This window comes from Mya arenaria, chromosome 5, assembly GCF_026914265.1.
Source record: "Mya arenaria isolate MELC-2E11 chromosome 5, ASM2691426v1".
NCBI classification, from domain to species: Eukaryota; Metazoa; Mollusca; class Bivalvia; order Myida; family Myidae; genus Mya; species Mya arenaria.
This window is the reverse complement of record NC_069126.1, coordinates 18,160,474-18,178,976: the sequence shown is the minus strand read 5'-3', so window position 1 is coordinate 18,178,976 and position 18,503 is coordinate 18,160,474. Positions and strand designations below refer to the sequence as shown.

The 18,503-nt window shown below is 33.3% G+C and overlaps 2 protein-coding genes across 2 annotated transcripts; both read left to right on the top strand.

Moving 5' to 3' along the window:
- The first annotated feature begins 1,860 nt into the window (after positions 1-1,860).
- LOC128234472 (adhesion G protein-coupled receptor L3-like) lies at positions 1,861-12,894 on the top strand. The gene is made up of 16 exons (XM_052948735.1): positions 1,861-1,894; positions 2,215-2,303; positions 2,620-2,802; positions 2,902-2,973; positions 3,383-3,491; positions 3,800-3,907; positions 4,821-4,896; positions 5,710-5,806; positions 6,619-6,665; positions 6,973-7,108; positions 7,298-7,401; positions 9,394-9,496; positions 9,787-9,937; positions 10,412-10,481; positions 11,195-11,261; positions 12,621-12,894. Exons 7-16 carry the CDS (start codon positions 4,865-4,867, stop codon positions 12,744-12,746), a joined length of 933 nt encoding a protein of 310 aa, XP_052804695.1. The 5' UTR covers positions 1,861-1,894; positions 2,215-2,303; positions 2,620-2,802; positions 2,902-2,973; positions 3,383-3,491; positions 3,800-3,907; positions 4,821-4,864; the 3' UTR covers positions 12,747-12,894.
- A 382-nt stretch (positions 12,895-13,276) lies between these two features.
- On the top strand, positions 13,277-18,339 carry LOC128234477 (adhesion G-protein coupled receptor D1-like). The gene is made up of 4 exons (XM_052948740.1): positions 13,277-13,397; positions 14,499-14,540; positions 14,920-14,997; positions 15,855-18,339. The coding sequence occupies exons 1-4, from the start codon at positions 13,287-13,289 to the stop codon at positions 15,906-15,908; spliced, it is 285 nt and encodes a 94-aa protein (XP_052804700.1). The 5' UTR covers positions 13,277-13,286; the 3' UTR covers positions 15,909-18,339.
- The last annotated feature ends 164 nt before the right edge of the window (positions 18,340-18,503 follow it).

Sequence of the window (18,503 nt, the reverse complement as noted above, 5' to 3'; positions counted from 1 at the left end):
ATCGCACTTGTTCAGGTAAAATTTTGAAACTCACTTTTCACAATACATTTATTCTGTAACGAAAAATGGTCCCTCTCTATTCAACGACGAAAGTACAAGTCCCGACAACAATATATGCTTAATATATCGTTACGTGACTCTGCGATGCAGGTGACGGTAATGGTTAATATTCGAAATCACGAAGATTAATTATTTTGACAAATATCGTGGTAATAGCTACTATCCATGTCAGGATCGGCTTTCGATCCACAAAGTCTTGATTAAACGTAGCAAATTGCGGACACTTCATTGAAGGTATTTGCATAAGCTTTAATCTTGATGACTACTGTATATAAGTAAGGACTTTAAATCTTTAAAAAATTGTCTTAGCTGAAACACAATTCTGTTTTGTTCAAATTGAAGAGCATTTGCATGTTCTTAACTTGACCAGGAATATTTCTCTCTCCATTGTATAACCATTCGTTGTCTTCAGTAGTATGTTGTGCATGATTCTTTGTCACATTGCATTATGATTTATGGCGTTTTAAACTATGTTTTGGTAGTTGATGCTATGCATCATGCAAGGTTTCTTACGATGATCAACGCTTAAGCTACGGTTTAGCTCCGTTTTGATCTATTATGACAATTATTTTGAAAACCTTTGACAATTATACATGATCAAATCGGTAACGATACCTGGACGGCTATACAAATACGCATAGCATTTACGTGTTGCTACTATGATAATGTCTGAATCAAAAACCTGTTTGAATATAACAACAAGGCACAAGGCCATTGACTGGATTAGTGTATTAGAAGTTCTAGGCCTACATAAATCAAATAACATTTTTTTTACATTGCCATGCAAGGTTTGGCTAAAATAACCTTTTGGGCTGCCGAACTTGTACGATTGTACGGTGAACTATATTGCGCCTAGTGCTACATCCGCTAATCAACGGATTCTTATAATTACATTAGTAAATTAAGTATCTATCAGCCGCTGGCTTTTATCCAATGCCATTAAAAAGCTAGTTGGAAGCGGTAAAAATGGATATTCATACATAAGTAGTCAACGGAGAGCCATTTAACCCCAAGTGCTACCTTCACCAATAATCTGATTCCTAATGTTCCTAATGTACAACTGTTTTACCACTGACACTGTCCTTCACCCAACATATCAAACTGCTATCGTAAAACTCATAGATGCTGGTAACACATGTACAAACAGTTATTCATACGTACTTTTTGTACGCATAAGTACTGCTACTAATACATCCAAACATCGAAACATGGCCATTCGTTAATACGTCTGTACGTAAACACTGCTATATCGCCTATCTTAGTCCTACAGTTTGTTTGTACGAAATTCTTTATGAGCAACTGACATTTATCCAACATATTGCACATCCATGCGAAACTCTTTAAAGCAAGAAGCGCACCTCTAAACATAGCTATTCATACATTAGTATTGTACGCGAGGCATATTGGATCCAACTGATTCATCCGGCCATTTGATTCATTTTGAAAACTCGAACACACAAGTCCAACTTGTAATTTGTCCATTTGTGCGAACGTTGTGTACACGTAGCCATATTGACCACCTCGTCCGCTTCCCGTCCCATCCAACTTCTACATATGCATATCATCTGATTCCAATTATTTATTAGTACGGATGCTCTACCAGCCACTGATCTTCAACCCCCATCCACATATCATCTTTTTCTTTTTAGACATTTACAAATTCTCGTTTACAATCGTTCTTTGTTTCCCATCAGTAATGATACTTTTTAACACATCATTTCAAAAGAATTTGGGCCGATCTAATGCTCTGCCTCAACCGAAAACGGAATATTCTGGCCAGATGCACATGATGGACAGATATCTCGACACAAATCATGTCGTGACGGATACCAAGGTAGAATGTAATTCTGGAATTGATGCGTTTACCTGTATTTTTATTTTCCCATTCAGCTTCATGGTGAAGACAGGTTTAAACTGACATGAATTGCAATCGATGGCACGCACCGGTTCTTGTGTCCCTTTTAAAGGCCTTGGTGGGTCGAGAACGAACAATTTCATTGATTAAATGCGTATTCATAGACCATTAGACCATTTTCATTTTAGCATTAAATTCTAAAATCAAAGGTATGCATACATTACAATGATATCAAATAAATTCACAAATATAGCTGAACAACTGTGTTTTGGTACTTAATGTCACTTCCTTATTTATAGGGGATATATATCGACATTGTCAAAATGGTATTTATCTCAACTCCGTTGACAATTGTACAAGATGGGTCATACAGGAAACTTACATTCAGGTACTCATTTCCATAATATATATACAATTCAGAAGTTTATGGCGGTAGAAGTATTAAATAAAACAAAGGAAAGTATTGCACGATTATAGAATATTGTCTTAAGGCCACGAATTCAGCCCAGTATTACTAACATCGTTATTTAATCGTCAATGGCTCAACAATGTCGCTGCCTGTACACATTCATACCACGGTTGACGTACTGCAGTTAAGTGAGCAAGCTATAGGGTCATTTGACATTAAATAGAGTGTGAGCTGTTCTGCTGTGTTGGTACGCGAATTGTCATGTTAATATGAAAATACAACTATTATTTTGCAGGTGCTAAATGGCTCTCTGAATTTCACGGAAGCTCTAACGAAATTAAAGCCAGAAACGAACACCTTTACAGAAGCAGACGTTAATTTATTAACAGCAGGCGAACTTCAAACTGTTAATAAGATTCTCGATAAAGCCATTGACGACATCGAATTGAATACTGATACAATCGAGAACGACACTGACGTATGTGTGTTTCGTTTCTAGATTAAAACCTCTTAGATAGTATTACTTTGTTAGAATAGCTTAATGGTTTAAATTGTGTGATTTGTGTTATCGTTTCAGAGTTTCTTTGACGTTGTGAATGATTTACTGGATGGAAATCTGACATCGTCATGGAAAAGTTTGATAAATGAAGTGCGTATGCTCTTTGAATGATATGCTAGAAGTGGATCTGAAACACAAAAGCATAGTTTCCGCTCCAATTCCAAAATGTTTAAACATTAGCAACTGGTTACAACTAGCAGAAAATCGACATGAATTGCTTGGTCTCTCTTATTTATGCAACCAACATAATATTAAAACTTTATTGTTATATTGCTTATATAGAAGTTGTATTGTAAGAAGTGTATCAACAATGCAGTGAACCAGTAAGTTTAATCAACTTAATAGGCTAGCATTTCCTCAACACCTCTTATTAAGCCGTTACATGTTTTAAGCGATCATTTGCTGGGCGTACTTAATAATAAGACTTGTCAACTTTCTATTCTTGAGCAGCTATTTATTCGCAATTAGCGTAATAGTTTGAAATATTTCTGAAAATCAGAATGGAGTTGGTGCCGACTCCGTAATAACAACCATTGACCGGTTTATTTCGAAAGTTGTGAACTCGTCTGACCTGGGTTTGAACAAGAAGTTCGACAAGCCAAACTTGTGTAAGATATTTCTTAGCAATTCAGATTTGTTTATTTTTTATATAAAAAAACAACAACATTTCCCTCTTTGTGTCCTTCCTAAATTCAAACTAATGGACCAGACATAGGTAAAGATTTCCATACAGGAACAAGTCAAAGATATATAACATTAAGAGGTCTAGCTGACATTAATGACATTAATAATGTACGCTAACAGATATAACTCAAAATTAGAATTAACTATAGTTTTACTAAAAAACGTTTGGTATTTAAATTTGGATATTGCTAAAGAGTGAAATGTAATAATATTTAGTATATTTCCATTTTAGTAATAGAAATTGGGCAAGTAGAGGAATGTGACAAAATTACTTTCCCGTCAACGACTGAGAAAATAAAAGGAACTACGGGAGCTCACATTGTCGTTGGCTGTGGACCAGGTTATTGTTTTATAGTAATTGATATAATACTCACGTTTCTGTACACAATAAGTGGTTAATTTGTTTAAACCTTATTATTGATAACACAAACAGTTTAAGTGTAACGGAATGAATTAATAGTGTGAAATGTATGATATATCATACTTAATTTAGTGATAAATTTACGATTTTTAAAGACATGATTTGCGTTTGTTGTACACAATAAAACTGTTCACAACGCTCTGATTTAAGGCTATTCAGCAAAACAGTTTTTGGGTAGGCAGCGAAAATATATTTGTAACATACAGGCTTTTGCAATGGTTAAACGTTACACAAAATTACTAAAGATCTTAAAAATTACACAAATTTTACGAATATTGTCAAAGTTTAAACTAAGATAGTAAACACATGGAAACGGAAATGTCATTTAAAAAATTGCATATATAGATAATACTTTGTTTCAATGTAAGGTGACAATACAGTTCACCACGTTAACATCAACAGCTATATTTCGGGAGAAGTTATGGTCATACACTGAACGAAACAAGATCATGGTTTATTTCAATAAATAAGTGTGTGGTTGTTTTTAAAATTTCATCGATATTTGATAGGCAAAAAGCGACAGATATGAGAAAAAGCGTCATAACGGAACGTTTCACAGTTAAACGGACCAGACAGAGGAAGTATTAATAATATTTCGATACACTCACTGTTTATTAGGCTGTTATCCATCGTTGTCTTAATAAACCACCGAAAACATGAAGTTAACTGTTTTCATGTTATGAAAAACTGCTTCACACCGTATAATTAACAAATCTTTGTGGAAACATTTTTTGGTGTTAAAATCTTCAAATAACAGTGGTAATTAAAACATATTGTGACAGATTTTGCAATAGTAAAACTCTGTTAATACACTCTTGTTTACATCACACAGGTGAACAAGTATTCAGCGGTAGTGTATACAAGAATGTGTCGGGAATGTTGCCTACCGCTTTAAACGATATCGACTCGTGAGTAATCTAGTTTATGTTTTTATTGCCAAAATTGACATTCAAACAATCAAGTATAAAATGTTGTCACACAAAACAAAGTGTTAAGCTGTAAACATGTCATACAAACCAGTTCATAGAACACAAATTAATGAATCAGAACAGATCAGTATTAGGGATTTATTTCATACAAAAAAATCGGAATAGTCATTCATAAACAACTAGGAGAAAAGGATAAACATATTGCCTTTCGATATACGTTTTAAAAGAATGAATGTACCAACAATAGCACATCACAATATGTAAAATCTAATCAAAGTTTCATTTTAAAACGATATTGTTTAGAATATAAAATGTCCATACTTGCTGTGCTTGAAAGCTTTAATTGACAACACAACTTAATGTTAGATGTTTCACTGCTCTATATATCCGGGATCTCACAGATTGACAGTTATAATATGTTGTAGTTGCTCATATAAATATTTATGTAATGTTTTGTCACAAAGTCAGCTGGTTCCTTCATAGTATTCATATAAGATAACACACAAAAGAACAATTGTTTAAAAAAAAACTGGAGAAAAATCCATTTTACTTAAAGCGTTAGTAAAGCATTGAGCCATAAAACATAAAATGTCCAACGTAAGTATGCAAAACTGCGATCTGATCATTAGTCAGCAGTCTCGTATGACTGGTTCCAAACATTATTGTTCCAAGGCCAAAAATAAAAACAAGTTAAAACGATCAATTGGCGTGAAGCTTGAATAATAGAGTTATAATAGTATAATCATATAAATGTATACCAATTCACCAAATGTTCTGTTTTATAATAACCAGATTAGACGGTTCAATCAACGGTCCGGTCATGTCCTTTAGTTTCAAAAGAAAAGAAACCAGAACAGAGGACGTCAATATAACGTTCCACATCTTTGATGTAAGTATGTCGTTTTAAACGCTGAAATATGTGTTTGAAGAACGTATTGATTGTTTTCGATATTAAAACAGCCAGTATTTTCCTATTCAGATGTATTCATATGCCTTTATAAGTTTGATATTTTCTTGCTTGTTTCCATATCATTGATAGTTTTTATTAAAGGGTCACAATATTTTTGAATTTCAATGCAATATTATGTCTTCATGATATTGATATATTTAAAAAAAAAGCTTTTTAAAGGCGTTTTCTTTTTAAGTAATATCTCCATGACTCGAATTCCCAAGTTAAAAAAGCGCCCAAATATCGCTTAAATATTTGTTATCTGTACATAAATCATACACTTTATTTGGTTTTGATTATTAAAGTCCAATGAGTTTGGTTTGGTAATTAAAGTCAGCTGAGTTACACATAAGAAAGCATAACAACAAAATGAAAACGGCATCAACCTACAAATTGCCTCTTTAAAATTAACGTAAAGCAGAACTGTACTATTTTGGAAATAATAATGCAGATCATTTAATTAAAAAACAATTATGGCGATAATGTTTTTTAAGAAGTAGAAAATAATTCACTTGAAAGCTTTCTGAACACGGCACCGATGCCTTTATTCACAAAGAACGTATCAATACGTCGTATACAACCGACTCAGCAAATAGTTTTCTGCTATAACTGGAGTGTAATTACTGATTTATTGAATTACAGAATCTGCTCTCTTTGAACTTGGTGCTTACAATAATGATCGATTCAAGTAGTTAATGCATAAACAAATAAAAATCATGATCTATTTATGATATTTGTTCATTCCTTCCAGAAAAAAACTAACTGATCCTTCCTGTTCCTACTGGAAACAAAATTTAAGGTATAACCTTAAACAGTTGCTCATGGCATTACTTAAGATACATGTTCGTGCTATGGCATTACGATGTAACGCCTTACATCATATATTCTGATATGAATCAGTCCAATAATGTGATCATTGATATTGAGACCCCTTTATTGGATCAATACGAAGTGCTCAAAAGGTCATATATACATGACTAAATTTGATTAATACAAAAGCTGCAAGACTATAGTCGCCTGAAAGCGTAATAAAAGTTAAAATTGATTATCAACCTAGAGCCAATAATGATAATTTAATAAAAGTATCTTCTTTTCTGTGGTTGAAGTAGCCAGAAAGGCCTCTGGTCCACTGATGGATGCAATTTAGAACACTTTGACAGAGAACGAGGAGTCGTGAAGTGCCATTGTAACCATCTGACAAATTTTGCGATCCTCATGAGCCCCGCCAGTATTACTGAAACGGTTGTAATGTATAAAATAATAATAGACTTGTTTTATGTTCTTATCAAATCGGTGTTTGGTACATTGCATTTGTACAATTAATGCTTTCTGTAGTGTGTATATATAGTAAAGTAGTTTTGTTTCCATTGGTCTGTTTACTAAAATATGTCAATAATATTTTGTTAAGAGTGTAATTTTCATACTTTTTAGGAAAGTGTTCACCACCGTCGCCTTGGGGTCATGTCAATTGTGGGATGCAGTATATCTATACTTGGCATGATTCTTACCATTTCCTCTTACGCCTACTTCTGGAGGCAAGTGTATTTAATTATGTAAGGTCATACGGAGTCATATTACGACTGATTGATTTCTGAAGATGGAATACTTCCTAAGCTGGTGCTATGAAGTGTTGACTGTGGTGCAACTAACACTGCTGTAGATGACCCGTCTCAGTAAAGCTGAGACATCTGTCTTCAAACCTCGGATGTATTCTGTGCTTTCAACAAATTAAACTTCTTCCATAATGTATATTGTAGTCAAACATTTTAATATAATGATATCGATACCATGTATCTGGTAAAGTCCTTTCGTGTTCTTAAGGCCCTATTTGGCCAGTGTATATGCAGGGAGCTTGTTCAACATAAACATAATCATTGGTATGCATAGAACTTTCGTTACAAATATGGAAGGGATTATCCGGCAGTTTGCTCAATATGCTTTATGACATTCTAACATGCAATGTATTTCAGAATTGCATTTTCCTGTATGCCAGCTGTGTTATTGATTAATATGCTTTTATTAAATTGTTGTACTTGGTGACGTAGTTCGAGCTCTTTATAAAATCGGACAACTCAAATGTCTCTATACTGTTCTGAGGCTGAATGAATACGTAAACATACAAAATATAAGTAGATGTTGCGTTTGCTAGCTATCAACTCACCATTTAATTATTGGAGATTGTTTTCTAAGAATTATTTAATATACACATACAATTCGATCTAACAGTTATTAAAAAAATCATGGTAATTTCAGTCGTATGCAGACATTAAGATTTAAGTAGTTCAAACAGCAGATTGCATATCACAATATGAGTTTCGAAGTATCAATCAGAATTCCTTAGGATTGTACGCTAAAATTGGCCGTTTTAATGAACGGGATATAACTGGTCAAAATGTATAAAACGATGGCTGCTTCTTGAGTCAGCAGCCAAAAAGACACAAACAAAAGAATATACTTGAACTAGAAAACAAAATATAACGAAAGTATGTCATGTAGGGGCCATCCATGGCTCAAAATTGGTACCAGTCAATAAGGGCCAGGTTGACCAAATATTACTCCCTGGATCAAGGACCACATATGTGCTATTATTAGCAAATGTGTGCTCTTCGGGCGGGAATAAGTACTACAAGAATGAGGCAACGTGACGCCCATAAACCGGGTACTGGTACGTAGGGGACATTTAGGGCTAACATCAATAAGGGTCAGGTTGACCAAAAATCCTTCCAAGGGTCAAGAACCGCATACTTTGCTGTTATGAGTTGGTTCAGTTTGACCTTATATTACCCCAATGGTCAAGGACCACATATTTTGCTAAAAACCCAGCTAATTTGGTTAATGATGAAATATAGTTTAAACAATAATTAGTATGTTATGACCTTCAGTACGCTTAAAGTGATTATGACGTCCGTACCGGAAATGATTACTTAGTACCTAACAGCGACCTCTATGTTATAAGTATGTTCTGTTAAACTTAGCACCCCGCCTTTTTTGAAAGTAGCATTGAAGACGACATTGTTCTATTTTGTCAATGCTAAGCAGCATTTTATAGTGCCAATTATGTTTTCATTTTTATTAGGAGTTTTACATTTTAATACCAACATATGATGAAGAATTCATAAATTGAATGCCTAATGTTGATTTTAATGTTTAATGTTAGATTGAAATGTATTAGACAAATTTTAACGGAAATCATATCAATTATCACAATCGCAAAACAAAAGCGTTAGCACAAACAAAATTATCGTTTAACAAAGTAATATTTCAAAATACCTTTATATCTATAAAGATACGATATACACAAAGCCTTTAAGATAACCAAAATCTAACATCAAATGCACTTTATTAAAAGAAGAATTAAATCTGGAATGTCATAAGCATAATGATTAAACTGTCGGACAATACCTTCAATATACAACAACACTGCAGCTTAAAATTTCTTTCGATTTTTAAATTAAACATTAAAAAAAAAGAATAATTAAGGCTTGAAAATGAACTACTATTAATAAGAAAATCAATAATTATTGCAGGGCAGTACGTTCGAATAGGTCAATTATACTCCTCAACCTTTGCACGGTTCTTCTTCAGGCATACGCCCTGTTCCTTGCAGGGGTGGACAAAACTTCACAACATGTAGGTGTTTTTTCTTTGTCCTCGAAATTTAATCACAGCGTCACACTATTATTATTATAGAAATATTTTTTAGGACATATAAATAGGTAAATATCTGGAAATGTGTTACTATTTAATCTTCAAAAACGAGATTGAGGACCAATATTGGTGTATGCATTTGTGACATCAAGTATTTGGAAAGCAAATGCCACAGAAAAACAAAACCGCATCGGAATACATTGGACACTATTCTAACAGCTTACGAGATGAATTTCTATAACCGGTGTTCTAATACTCGTTATCATTTACAGGTCTTGTGCACATCCATTTCTGTTTTACTCCATTACATATTTTTGACTGCCTTTTTCTTGATGCTATCAGAAGGATGCATTATTGCACAGTTGGTACTCAGACCCTTGGATACAAGGAACCGTTTGCACACGTGGCTTGGAATTTCTTACGGTACTTTATAACTGCATAAAGCCAATGATTAATTAAATGACATGCAACTCTTACCTCTCATGGTGCGCCAATATGGTTAGTTATTTACTACATTTTAAAAATGCAATCTTACTCCCAAACAAGATTAACCACAATTAATACAATTGTTTTAATTTACCGAAAAGTATGAATACATATCGAAAGCAGTGGTTGTTATGAAGGATACTGTGTTTCATTTTAAAGAAAGGTGCAGAAAATACGGTATTTCTACCTTATGAGACGATAGTTGATCACTGTAAATCTTTCAGCACTCGCCACTCATTTAAAACTTTTGCGTTTTCAGCTTTTATTATGTTGCAATCTTGTTATAAGAAATTTATATTTTGAATAAATGAATCATTTAGTACGTAGTTAAAGTTCATCACTCAAATTTTATGTTGTATGTCTAATTTTAAATAAGATCGTCACTTTAATTGAAATATTACACTTATTCAGGAGTTCCGTTGGTAATTGTGATTATTTCGGCTGCAGTATTTAGGCTTGAAGGATATGGAAATGATCAATTGTAAGTAGGTCAACAGAAGGATCAAATCATGTATAATATAGGGGTCAGTTCACTAGGGTTAATATTTTTGGCACCAAATGTTCTCCAAGATATAAAAGGTACATTGGTGTTTTAAACCTTAAGCTAATATTAAACTTTTACTCAAATAATGCAAATATAAGTACTATTATTTTCTCATTTATTAATTAAGAAAAACTTGACGTAAATGAGGTGCAGATTGCAATTATTTTTTTATAGTGACCCCATCCTTACGATGCATAAGTATGCAATTTAAATAATTTGATGGTAAGATATGCATTAACTATTTTATCAAATTCGTGACAATTGGAATTAAATGGCAAACTCGTAAATGTTCACCCTCTAAACCTATTTTCTTTATAAGGTCTTTGCAAACAAGGGTGTCATATCGCCTTTATCTGGTCGTGCCAGCCACCCCAAGTAGTTCAATGTGCTTGTGTTACCATAAATAGAGGGTCCCAAGACGTTGGGTCAATTTTTGGTCAAGCTGGTGTGAAACAGAACACATTGTGTATATATTTGGCTTCTATAAGACATATGTTTTATCCTAACATAGTTTTGTAGAACAAATAAAAAGTTCCCATCTTTTGCGTAATTACGGGTCTTAAAATGAGCCTTCGTCGACCTAACCCTTTCATGTCGTGCTTCACTTCGCTATGCTATAGGAACTATTTTCTTGAATTGTCTCTTTCTAGCTGCTGGCTGAGCATTGATACAGGACTTATCTGGACCTTTGCTGGACCGGCATTGGCAATAATAGGTGTAAGTTATTGACTCATTCAGTTTTTTAATATGTTTTACCGGGAACCGGCTTAAGGGGTCTAACTGATAAAATAAGAAAATCCTTATGCCTTGTTTCAAAAATAACAACTATAGAACCGCTAATTGATTTATAGATTTCGACTTTATGCAATCAATGTTGTGTAAATTTATTGTATGTCAACGAATTATGAAAGGCAACGATGAAGGTGCATCATAATTAGAACAACATACAATGTACTTTGTTATAATTATGTAGTTTTAGACAAAATGTTTAAACGGCAAAACCGTATGTTCTTAAAATGTTTCCATACGATAAGCAAAAAGTTGCATATTTACGGAAGTTCATTCAAAACATATTTAAATGCATTATTTAAGATTGCTTTTACATATCTTAAAAGCACTTACCAAAAAATGGTATCCGGAACTATTTTACCTTAGACTTAAAGCCATATTTTCCAACGGTTTTATATACATAAGTATATAGTTATTATGTTATTTTTCATTCACTCCAAAGAGCAATGCCTTTAACATCGGGTTTCAATGTTCTACTTTTTTTTACTTCTCTATCTTTGTAGAGCTCCTTTGAACCGTATTTTTCAAATAGACGAATACGTCACAAATACGTGTGAAAAAATCAGTTTTGCACATTTACCCCCCTCAAAGCAAAATCGAATGAGTAACGTGTAACATTTAAAAGAAATAGAACAATAGTGAAAGTGTTCATACAAAAACGTCATACAAAAACAGCCTATGTCACTTATATAGATCAGGAGTCATATTGTAAGAACATATTAACTAAATTACCCAGGTACAATTTTGGGTCATTCGACCAAAGGTCAAAGTCACAGGGGGTGAAAATGTCAATTTCTTTAGCACTATAGACATTGATACCTCACATGTATTGTAGAAATACCATCCTTTAGCATTAAACGTCAATACTGAGATTAATAAAGTATTTGAGGTTGTACAATTATAATCATTTATTTTTTTTAAAATGAATTGAATTAAAATAATTCTTGATTTTTTATTAACGTAATTTACTAAGTCTGAGTCTAGACTTGGACTTGACTGGTCGTTATTATGAGTTCAGATTTCGTTTAATTAAAATGTAAACATTACAAAGAAAAATAATGTTAATATATTAACAGTATGTCTACGATGACCCTTTAATAAATACCATTTAATGGCCTATAACTATATACTCATTTGATTTATATACATTCAGTATCAGTAATAGCTTTATTTTTGGTCATTTAATTTTAAATGACATAATAAGTACATTGTATATTTAAATGAGCGACTGTTTATTCAATATTCTCTTTTGGTTTCGCGAAGTTATATATTTTATTTCTGTTATAGGTTAACTCAATTATCACGGTTGCTGTCATCAAAAGTCTGTTTGGAACTTCCATCATGTCGAAGAAAGAAATTGCTGACAAAATGAAGAAAGTTCATTTATTTATTTCGTTGCTCTATTTATTTTGATGTTCATGAATTGAATATGTAAATAATATCGTTTTTCCATATTTAATCGTTCAGAATTGGCAAATAATCCAGTATTATCAAAGAAAGTTCTGTTAAACTTAGCTTAACTTGTCGGAATAACACGCATTATGTTTCACCAAATTTAACCTTTTACCGGTCTTAAATATAAATGCTAAACGTTTTGTTTGATGGTTGCCATGGAATATGTTTGGTCGTACAAATTAATCTACAAATATTTTTATACGAATGTGTTGATTATTGATATTGTAGGAAATACCAGGTGCACCATCGTTTTGGTGAGGTTAAAATGAAAATAGAAAACTCAACTGCATTGCAATAAAAAGTGTCGGTTAATGTCAAAGATCTTGAATAGTGTGCTGCGAAAGAGAACTTAAAAATGATTCGCCAATTGCGTGTAATAATTAAATAATTGCATTAAAAATAGTTTGAAAAACGAGTGCATTTCAAAACTCAAAATGCGTGACCTTTCCGAACTGACAATCTATAGTTGTGATCTATTACAGGACCGGAATACGGAGCATGTGTGTCTTGCTGCCAGTTTTCGGGATCACTTGGCTGTTCGGAGTGTTCGCTGTCAACAGAGAAACTGTTGTGTTTCAATACCTCTTTGTCATATTGAACAGTCTACAGGTACACTATATCGCAGGTATTTTGCAGTTACACGAACAGTATCATGCAGGTACCTGTACCTCCCTACATATATACGTACACCAGTCTACACTTACAACAGTATAAGGGTGCACGTACACTAGTATGTATGTAAAAGTACAACAGGTACAACAGGTAGACATAAAAAGTTTTTAGGTACTCGAACCAACTTCTATAGTAAGCCATACAACAAGACCATTGGAACATGCACAACTGTATACAGGAGCACTTTTCGAATGGTTCACGTAAAACAATCTACAGGAACACACACAACAATATACAGGTAACACACGGTAGTCTAAATAGCATGTACAACCGCCAATAGTTACATGTACACTACACTCTGAAAATAAACGTACAAAAGTCAACAGGTACGCGTAGAGTAGTCTTTAATGTTCAGCTGTCAACAGCTACATGTACACTATGTTCTGAACATACACATTCAACAGTCGACATGTACACGTACAGTAGTCTTTGATAACATGACGAATCGCCAACAGCTGCTACATGTACACTATATTCTGAAGATACACGTTCACCAGTCTACATATACACGTAAAGTAGTCTATAATAACATGTACAACTGGTAACAGCTACAGGTAAACTATATTCTGAAGATACACTTACTACAGTCTACATGTGCACGTTCAGTAGTCTATAAAACATGTACAACTGGCAATAGCTACATGTACACTTTTTTCGGAAGATACACATACAATAGGTTTAGTAACACATAAAACAGTATACAGTTAAACATACACGACATTCTGCAGGTAAACCGGTTTTCAAAATGTATGTTTTTCTTAGAAAATATACGCTTAAAAGAAATAAACAGTCTATGGGTTAACGGCTAGCTCGAGATAAACACGGAAAATCATTTAGCAAAACGTTCTAAGCGTTGAGAATAGGTTCTTGATAATATTGTGTTTTCTGTTTTTCGTCCATTAAGTTTGGTTTATAAGCAATGCGTCATTGAACGAAAATCATCTTAAGTATCATCTTAATCTTTGGATTGTCCATGTCGTGTTGTTTCATTGCTTTAAAATATGTTTTTGTAGTTTGCATTTTAATTTCTATTTTCAGGGAGCCCTTATCTTTATAGTTCAGTGCATAATGGATAGGAAAGTATGAAGTTTCACTATTTTATTATCTATATACAGGTCTAAATTAGCAGAATATTGTTTTTTAAATTACAATGAAATGCAATTACTTGTATATTCATCTGCAGTACAACTCACTGGGCATATTATCAAAGAACGACGTTTGATTTGTCATGTGTGGAAAATGTTAACTTACTTGTTTTTAACCAGATATTTTCTAGAATATCATTTGTTGGATAAAATTCGTAATAAACTGCCTATTTCACTCTTTCTGATCTTTACGGGATAAGTACAGAGCCTGTTAAGTTAGCTGTTTGTTCAAACACCAACAATACAGGGTTTAAATATCTATCAAAAGTATGCATTCTATGCAGGTTAAAATCATGTTTGTGTCTTTGATGAAGGTGCAGGACGCGTTCAAAACCAGGCGTACGAGGTGGCTTTCATCAAAGATGGAAACGAATGCTTCTGAAATGAAATTGGTACCGGATTAATCATATTTTGTTAGCAAAAGTACACACATGCCAATATAATTGCAAACATAATAATCTTGATTAGTAACAGTAGCAATCAACAAATCGAGTTCCTCTACTTGGATATATATTGTAACACTTGTAACAACTGATTAAGGGACAGCACATTGTAATTTAATATGTAGAAGATCTATTCATGTTGAAGGAATTCTGACACTGATTATAGTAGAATTCTACAAGGTCAGTTGTTTAGAAACAGCGTCTTGATCACGTGCACTTTGGTCGGAATCTCTGCATAGGTTTGCTGTGTAAGCCCCTGTAGCTTTCATTTATACGTCGAATCCCGTTTGCGAAAAAAAAAAGCCTCGAGCCTTGAACAAATTGAGGCGAGAAGGATTGTTTACCTTCAGTACAAGTTATTTGGTCCTTTACATCTAGTTCGAACCTACGAGGAATTCGAGCAAGCGAAATCGGGCAAACGGGGTTCGACTTTATTTTTTTTTATAGAGAACAAATTGATGGAATATGAAAATATTGTAGCGTGATTTGTATACCTTTCAAAGAAGTCTTTTTTTTTCTCTATCACAACGTAGAAAATGACAATATTTTGTGGAAACTAAATATAAAATTACTAAGTAGACAACGGAATTCGTTTGCCAACTTCTAAAATACCATTTTATTACGATAAATAGACCGCATGCATAAGGAAAATAATAACAAAATATGCTGACGTCTTCAGTATTACAAAACACACTTGTCCGTAAAAAACGAAGTTTAATAACAAATTTGAAACGCACAGTAATAGTAGCTACACTATAGTTCTATAACAGCAAATTTACTCACTATACAAAATATTTCTTTTCCAGATGTCCTCGGCTGTTACAAAATCGAGAATAGTGCCTTCCGAATCAACTGCATAGCTGCCGACTTCAAATCTGTTGACCAACTTTTGAGCTCAAAGACATTCTTCGTTTAGTTTAAGCGAATACAGTCCGTGTTTATTTGACATTGTTACTTCGATTATAGTGCGTTATTTGAGTATAGATATTAATTATTTTATAGTATAGGTCAACAACAAAAAGACATAACACTTGCCAGCGCGCATTAACTCATTTAATGGAACTTAATCATGACTGAAAAGAAGCTTGTTTTTCGTTGACGGCTTTCTAAATGATAACATGAGAAACCGTCTGGCGATCCAACTGATCGAGGCAGCAGGAGCATTTTTGTTGTTATAATGCCTTATAATCAACGCTGAACTACTTGTAATTAAAACAGTTTACATTGTTGTGTCTAATATATGTCTTGGTAGCCATTCTATTCATAAGTCGTTTTTTGTTGTTATAATGCCATATAATCAACGTTGAACCACTTGTAATTACAATATTATTCATGTTTGTTTTTAATATATGTTTTAGTAGCCATTCTATTCATAAGTCGTATCTTACATCAAGAAAGGGCACTTTCATATTTTCTCTTCCTCTTTCATGTCAGCTTCTAATCTTCGCAACTCTTACCTAAATTTCCAATAATCCAAAAGATGAAATAAGTACCCGTATGGATCTCCTTTTATTGTGATCACACAATCACTTTCCTTGTTGAATACCGTCGTCCATAACCTTGTCTTGTGGCAATATTTATATCCAAATTTTTTTTTGAGGTGGGATAAAAAGCATCCATCATAGCCGCCCGTGTAAGATTCATCCCAACCTTCGCGCAGATTGTTTTGCAGAAACTCGGTAAACCTCGTTACCACTTAAAATTCTACGCTTTGGTTGGGGTGAACCTTTCTCCCACCTCATATAAGTAGATCCAAAATTTAACCATGCTAGAAATAAAAAAAAAATCAACAAGTACCCGTATGGAACTCCTTTTTAATGGTCATCACATTGTAATTACCTCCCTTGTTGAAGACTCTAGTCTGGAGCATCATAGTAACCTTTTCTTCTGGCAATATTTTGAATGCTTATTAATTAAAAGGCACCATCATTAAGTTTCACGCACCATTCATGAAAAGATGCTGCACTCACCTCAGAACTATTTAAAGACCGATTAAACATACTAGTCTGATTTGATGACACCCATAAGTTATCACATATCCATACGCATTTTTCACTACCCACAGAAGAGTTTCAGCAAAAATACATTTTTACTTTATTTTGTTTAACTGAAGGGATAAACAGCATTTACCATAGCCGCTCGTGTAAGCTAGGTTACCCCCAACCCTCGCGTAAGGTGTTTCGCGGAAACTCGGTAAACCTCGTTTCCGCAAAACACCATACACTTGGGTCTGGATATACCTATCTTACACTCTCGACCATTGAAGATACTTATAATCTAACACTCTCGGCCATTGAAGATACTTTTTATTCCATAAAATATTTCTTCATAAAACATTTCTCCAACCATAAGTATTTCCAGCTCAAACATGTAGCTATTCCAGCATATTTTATTTTCTTCATCAACGCCACAAAACATGGTTTACCTTGGATGGGTGAATGTCTGATGTTATAATTCATATTCACTGTCACTGTCTTCAATTTTCACTTCAGCTATTGTCAATATTTACTAAACAAAGTTTTATACAACATGTAGCCTGATAATGTTCACTTAAATAAGATCACTGATTGTTTATCACAATGGAACCATACTTAAGTCAATAAAGTGTCACTTTAGACTGTCGCAAAAGTGAAATTCACTGTAAATTATTGCACACATATTAAGCTCTATTCACGATATTCACTTTCATTTGTACATTTGTTGCACAATTGTTTTATCATAGTATATGTTACTATATGCATGGCTTTAATACACTCTAATGTCGCATGCTTCCATTTTCACTAATGTCATAATTAACTTATATAAAAATACTAAATCTTAACTGTATCACCATACAAAGTGTCTGTTATTTTTCACTAAGCTTACTATTAGCGATACATTCATTTTCACAATTTCAACATAATAGTGCAGTCATACTGACATTTCTCAAATTCGAAATCGCATCTCTTTACTTTCTGACACAAATAATGCACCATCTGTTTTCAAAATATTATTATTACACGGTTTCCCAATTAAAGATCCTGTTCCAAAAAGTTCACCATTCATTCATTACAGCTTAAAATCATCATAACACATAGGAATTACTTATGCAATGGAAGTATTTTTGTTAGGCTATATCGTCATATATGGGATAAAGTATTGTTTTGGAAATAAACTTTCAAATATGTTTACCAAATGTAATAAGACAAGAGCTTGTACATGTTCACATTTATTTGAATATCCATTAAACTCTATTCTTAACAAAGTATTATTATCATTATCTGTTTTATATTTGTTTATAAATAAATGTAAGATTTACTTTGAAATTCTTTTTCTAAAGACGTCCCTACGGAAACTAATAGGCGATGATGATACAGCGACAATACGTTGATGAAGAGGCGATAGTAAGATTCTAATACGATAACAAAATGTGATATTACGATAGTATAATGGTTAAAATGCGACAGTACGATGGT

Excerpts from the sequence above, each read along its gene's own strand:
- LOC128234472 (XM_052948735.1), top strand. The coding sequence starts at position 4,865 with ATGTTGCCTACCGCTTTAAACGATATCGACTC. Across the intron at positions 4,897-5,709 it reads GCTTTAAACGATATCGACTC|ATTAGACGGTTCAATCAACG; the intron begins GTGAGTAATCTA and ends TATAATAACCAG. Across the intron at positions 11,262-12,620 it reads CGGCATTGGCAATAATAGGT|GTTAACTCAATTATCACGGT; the intron begins GTAAGTTATTGA and ends TTTCTGTTATAG.
- LOC128234477 (XM_052948740.1), top strand. The coding sequence starts at position 13,287 with ATGTGTGTCTTGCTGCCAGTTTTCGGGATCACTTGGCTGTTCGGAGTG. Across the intron at positions 13,398-14,498 it reads TCATATTGAACAGTCTACAG|GGAGCCCTTATCTTTATAGT; the intron begins GTACACTATATC and ends TTCTATTTTCAG. Across the intron at positions 14,998-15,854 it reads ATGCTTCTGAAATGAAATTG|ATGTCCTCGGCTGTTACAAA; the intron begins GTACCGGATTAA and ends TTTCTTTTCCAG.